We start from the raw sequence: 6,317 nt of genomic DNA, 5'->3' as shown, positions 1-6,317 counted from the left end.
GTCACCTCCGGCGGAGGATCCAGCAGGTTAATGATGGTGCTTCTCAAATCATTCAGCTCGGCCTACAAACACAACACATTCAGTTCAGTTCACAGCTAAAAACTGCTCAATTTCAGCCGTCATGCTGAACTAGACCGTTCATAATCAGTAGCATTAGCAATTTGTCACCACAAAAGTTATTTGTGACTTACTGATTTCCTCATAAAAAAAACTCATACTCAGATTTCTCATATAAACTCACAAGTGAGGAACATAAACCAGGGCTGCCCCCAAATAAAGGTTTTTTCTAGTGGACTAAATGTTTATATATAATCAATTAAAGTAGCTAAATATATACTGGGGCGGGGAACTAAACCATAATGAGCGCTGGACCCCAAAACTTAAAGTGTACATTCTTTGAAATCTGAATAAATAAGCTTTCCATTGATGTATGGTTTATTAGAATCTGACAATATTTGGCTGAGATGCCACTATTTGAAAATCTGGAATCTGAGGGTGCAAAAACATTAAACAACTGAGAAAATAGCTTTTAAAGTTGTCCAAATAAATTCTTAGCAATGCATATTACTAATCCATATATATTTACTAGAATTGCAAAATGTAAACTCAAGGAAAAATGTCAGAATTACAATACATTCTGCAATCAATGCAAAATCGTGTGCTGTAAATTCAGATTTGTGAGGGAAACGTTTATATCTCATACTTACGACTTTTTTTCTCTGAATTGTGAGATAAAAAGTCGCAGTTTTTTTTATTTGTTGATGTATACGGGCCTCTATAGGGTAATGACACTATTGTCTTCCATATTGCGAATGAGTTTGCTTCATAATTGATCAAATTTTGCAACATTATTCATCACTGTGAAGCTGCTTTGAAACTTTGGGTGTTGTATAAAGTTCTAGAAGAAAAAGCGTCTGATTTGGTGAAGCAGGGAGCAATCCGTCTTTGATATCAAGAGTCAGACTGATGTAGTCGTACTGAAGTGGCCGTGTCGTTCTTCAGCGCAGAGTTATACTGCAGCTCTGAGCGCAGCGGTTCTCCGCTCGGGAACATCAGCAGCGGGGATTTGGTTGCGATCTCACACACTCCCTCGTACCACTCCTCCGGCCACAAACCTGGACGTGAAAAATGACCAAATCATATTCAGACCTACACATTGGATGGCTAATGATAATATGTTATTTAATATTGGGTTATTTTTTAACACAGAAATAGTAGCAGAATTATTACAGAGCTTCCTTCGGTCATATTTAACTACGATTAGGTATTTTTAACTAGAAAATAAGTTAAATCTTAAGAAAATAAACCGTTATAAATATTTTGACTTATATAAGTGATTGACCTGAGCCCTCGACAGCGAAGCCCATCACAACCGAATACAGCCAGAAATCTCTGAACAGCTTCTGCAGTCTCGGTTTGGCCTCTTTTATGGGCGGCAAACGTTTGGTCAGCTGTATAAAAAAAAAAAATACAGACAGATGAAATTATGAACAGCTTGACACAATCGGGTTTTAACCAAAATTATTATATTTGGGGAGTAAAATAAAGCGTATAAAATTTTATTTACACAGTTTGCATATTTTACTTAAGCATTAAACATTTCCAAATCTGGGTTGCATTTATTTGATTACAAATACTGTAAAACACTCATATTTTTAAATGTTAAATTTCTAAATTTTCAAATGTGATTTATTCCCATGATGACAATGCTGAATTTATGACAGTCATAAACCAAGTAACAAATTATTGCTATATCGTTACAGGAAAAAAGGTAACAAGAAACACTTGTTTGCATTGAAGACTTGAATTGTAATAATATTTCACAATATTACTGTTTTTTTTTTTGCAGCTCTTGTAATAAAATTACAAATTATGAGGGGCACAGTAAAAAACTAACTTAGCAAACAAAACATTTTTTTTTTTCAGTCATATAGATTTTTGGTTCAGTAAAAAAGCTGGTTAAAGAGTAAAACAGTAACTATAAAAGTTTCATCTTTATTCATTCACCTAATTATTTATTTCTATATCATGAAACGAATATTAAGAAAAAAATGTGTGTCCCATTTGCAGAAATGCCATTCTCTTACCACAGCAATGACAGGAATCAGAACTCCTAAATTCCCAGCGCTGCTGGACGCCTGAGGAAAAACACACATTCAAAAGCAGAAACACTACATTACTCAAATACTCCATTTGTGTCTCTGGAGCACAAAAGCAGTCTGAAGTCTCTGGGGTATATTTGTAGTAATAGCCAAAAATACATGATCTGGGTCAAAATTATAGATTTTTCTTTTATGCCAAAAATCATTAGGATATTAAGTAAAGATCATGTTCCATGAAGATATTTTGTAAATATCCTACTGTAAATATATCAATATAATATAATTAATTTTTGATTAGTAATATGCATTGCTAAGAACTTTATTTTATACAACTTTAAAGTCGATTTTCTCAAGATTTAGACTTTTTTTAAACAGTTGCATCTCGGCCAGATATTGTACTATCATAACAAGCCATACATCAATAAAACAAAGCTTATTTATAAAAAATAAAAATAAAAAATACCTTTATATCTGCATTTGTGGTCTAGGGTCACATTTTAGCTAGATGTGTCATGCAAGTCTCATATCCTATTACAGCACTGTCCTCTGAATTCAAGCAACCCTTCCTGTTGCAACTCTTAGCAGGCCACACTACCTTTCTCTAATTCCTCTTTAACCCTTATAACATTTACAGTGTCCCATATGATGAATGCTAGATGTTCTGTACATTGCATGCTGCTTCTTCAATGAATCAGAGAAATAATAATACAGGGCTATAATGTGAAGGTTGGGTACCTTGAGGGCCGGGCCCTTCTCACTGGATCTTTCACTGGCTCTCTTCCCCTCCAGCCCCAGCTGCACAAACAGCTCCAGCAGATTCACCAGCAGCTCATCCACCATCTGCTCCGTCTGCAGGTTTGCTGCGATGTTGGCCAGAGCATTGATCACGGCCAGAGAACAGTGTCTGCATAAACACCACCAAACTGAAATCACTGACAACATTAAGATGAAACAGTACAGCAATGCATTGAGAATTTCTCACGACTAACTGAATTTTCATATTATATATGACATTTAAATTAAATTAAATTGAAATGTATGCATTTAGCAGACGCTTTTATCCAAAGCGACTTACAGTGCATTCAGGCTATCAATTTTTACCTATCATGTGTTCCCGGGGAATCGAACTCCCAACCTTGCGCTTGATAACGCAATGCTCTACCAATTGAGCTACAGGAACATTATGTATGTAGTGTATGTAATAGTCCATAGTCCAGTATATACTAGTTATTTTTATGCTTTTTTTTTTTTTTTTTTTTTTTTTAAAGAAGTCTCTTTTCTGTTCCCCACGGCTGCATTTATTTGATTAGTAAAAACAGTAACGTTGTTAATATACGGTAAATAACTGTTTTCTATTTATATATAATTTAAAATGTAATATACTCCACTGATGACACACCTGAATTTTATTTTATTTATATATTAAAATCTAAACCTATATTATACAATATTAATGTGACTTTATCCTTGGTGTGCATAAGAGGCTGCTTAAAATTTTTTTTATAATAAAATAAATATTTTTTAATTATTTTTTAAATATTTTATAAATATTTTTTAAATATTTTTTAATTATTTATTATTTTTAGTCAGTATGTGTTGTTGACGTTGTTTTTACATTGATTACTTGGCAAGTCAATTACGGCTAGACAAATAAATAAAAAATTTGCTTGATTTTATCTAGTGCAATTACCGTATTTTTCGGACTATAAGTCGCACCTGAGTATAAGTCGAATCAGTCCAAAAATACGTCATGATGAGTAAAAAAACATATATAAGTCACACTGGACTATAAGTCGCATTTATTTAGATCCAAGAAACAAGAGAAAACATTACCGTCTCCAGCCGCGAGAGGGCGCTCTATGTCTTCAGTGTAGACTACAGGAGAACTGAGCAGCATAGAGCGCCCTCTTGTGGCTGTAGACGGTAATGTTTTCTCTTGGTTCATTTCTCTTGGTTCATGTCTAATTAATTTTGATAAATAATTATTAAATAGTCACACCTGACTATAAGTCGCAGGACCAGCCAAACTATGAAAAAAAGTGAGACTTATAGTCCGGAAAATACGGTAATATGATTTTTCTCCATCCACATACAGCAGAAAGGAAAAGTCGCCAAGCCTGAAACAATCCACTGTAGATCATCACCTGTATCCATGATCCTTGTAGTCTTTGGTGGAGTAAACCATCGAGCTGGCCTTCACACTAATCTGCTGGAACAAGTTCCAGACTTCCTGATAAATGTATTGCTGTGGGAGACAAACAGACAGGAAACATTAGCCCCATCAGGCCGATCAAACCACTTCCTGTGACAGAAGACAGAAACGTTGGCGTACGTTTCCTGTGATGACCATACAGCCCAGCTGATCTATGATGAGGACGTCGAGCTGAGACGGCGGCTGGCAGAACTTCTGCTGCAGGATCTGAAGAATGGGCTCCATCACACGAGGAGTGTCCCTCAGGGCCACGGCGATGTGTCCTAATGCTCGGATAGTGTGATCCGGGATGAGGTGGGCATCCCTGTGGGAAAGGAACACAAATCATGTTTTAGGGATTACCCCATTTTCTTAAATTCCACTTCAGAGATTTAAAATAAGAATGAAAGACTTTTAAGTATTTAATAACCAATACCATTTCATTTTGGATCAAGATGCATGATTTATTTTCAGATTTTAAGAACATACTTGTCATTTTCCTGCGAGATGTAGAGACGGTTGGAAAGACTGGCTAGGAAAGCCTCAACGATGACCGAGTCCATGCACAAACCTGCTTTTAAACACCTGGAATGACACAAAAAGTCCCTAATTAGTGACTTATTAGAACTGTGGTGAACTAAGAATTCCATACGAATAATATTTCAAATGCAAAGTATTCCTGTGATGCGCAGCTGAATTTTCTGCATCATTCCTCCAGTCTTCAGTGTCACATGATCCTTCAGAAATCATTCTGATATACTGATTTGCTGCAAACTTTAACATACTATGATTTGGAAAACTCTACTCCTAAACTCTTGTAGAAGAACCAGGCATCACTTTCAGCTGCAAATCATTTAATAAGGTATAAATGATGTTTACCTGCATATATTGTCGATGGAAATGTCTCGGAGCTGCTCATACATGGATGGCTGGCTCTTCTTACTGGAGTGAGAACTAAAGGTGGACTGGGAATGCTCATTGGTCACATGGATCTTGATCTCTCCTGTTCCTGTTTAGTGGGAAATGGAGTTGGACTGCTTGTGCGGATTCAAATTTTTATATTCTTAAAGCAATAGTTCACAAAAAAAATGACAAATTGTTGAAAATGTACTCGCTCTCAGGTCATGTGAGATGCAGATGAGCTTGTTTTATCATTGAAACTAATTTAGAGAAATGTAGCATCACTTGTTCAGCAATGAGTCCAAACAGCTGATAAAAACATCACAATAATCCACACCACTCCAGTCCATTGGAGAAACAAAAAGCTGTGTTACAAGTCACAAATACATCAAGACATTTTTAACTACGCACAACTAATTCTGGCTAAAATATGAGTCCATAATATTGCTTTCTTGATTGAAAATCTAAATCAAGAGAGTAATATGCACAGCACCGTTCAGAATTGAAAACATAACCAAATATGTTGTTGGACTTTGATGTGAGAGAACAACAAATGATGGACGTTTTCACTGGAGCAAGCGTTATTATGGATAGAGGACTCATATTTTAGTCAGTATTCTAGGTTAACATGTCTTAATGATGGGTTTGTTTCTTACAAACATCCAGCTGCTCCCTTCACAAGTCATTAACAGATGGACTGGAGTGCTGTGGATTATTGTGATGTTTCTATCAGCTGTTTGGACTCTCATTCTGACGGCACCCATTCACTGCAGAGCACCCATTGGTTAGCAAGTGATCCAATGCTACATTTCTACAAATCTGATGCAGAAACCAACTCATCCTAATCCAGCGTTTGGAATAACGGTGTTTAAAAGAACGGCGTTAGGTAACGACGTTATTTTTTCAGTAACGTGGTAATCTAACTAATTACTTTTCCCGTCGTTACAACGCTGTTAACGTTACTGAACGTTAAATGCGGTGCGTTACTATGCATTGATTTAATAACTATGCAATCCGAACGCACCCCTGGCTCACACAGCGAGTGAGCAGGTGGGTTAATGACGAGATAAGCGATTATGATTGGCTAAGACAGAGTCATGTGTTTTCATGGTAGCCAATCAGAG

The 6,317-nt window shown here is 36.2% G+C and overlaps 1 protein-coding gene across 2 annotated transcripts in view; it reads right to left on the bottom strand.

Moving 5' to 3' along the window:
* LOC127966254 (phosphatidylinositol 4-kinase alpha) overlaps positions 1-6,317 on the bottom strand; it is a 39,569-nt gene that overhangs the window by 23,523 nt on the left and 9,729 nt on the right. For both annotated transcript variants that reach the window (XM_052567126.1, XM_052567127.1), the window contains exons 14-22: positions 5,173-5,302; positions 4,783-4,878; positions 4,435-4,618; positions 4,247-4,347; positions 2,838-3,006; positions 2,088-2,138; positions 1,343-1,451; positions 979-1,115; positions 1-62 (exon numbers count right to left, since the gene is read on the bottom strand). The exon at positions 1-62 is cut by the window's left edge and continues 72 nt beyond it. In XM_052567126.1, coding sequence (XP_052423086.1) covers positions 1-62; positions 979-1,115; positions 1,343-1,451; positions 2,088-2,138; positions 2,838-3,006; positions 4,247-4,347; positions 4,435-4,618; positions 4,783-4,878; positions 5,173-5,302 — 1,039 coding nt within the window. The remainder of the gene's footprint in view (positions 63-978; positions 1,116-1,342; positions 1,452-2,087; positions 2,139-2,837; positions 3,007-4,246; positions 4,348-4,434; positions 4,619-4,782; positions 4,879-5,172; positions 5,303-6,317) is intronic.

Source organism: Carassius gibelio, chromosome B10 (genome assembly GCF_023724105.1).
Source record: "Carassius gibelio isolate Cgi1373 ecotype wild population from Czech Republic chromosome B10, carGib1.2-hapl.c, whole genome shotgun sequence".
Classification (NCBI taxonomy): Eukaryota; Metazoa; Chordata; class Actinopteri; order Cypriniformes; family Cyprinidae; genus Carassius; species Carassius gibelio.
This window is presented reverse-complemented; position numbering and strand designations above follow the sequence as displayed.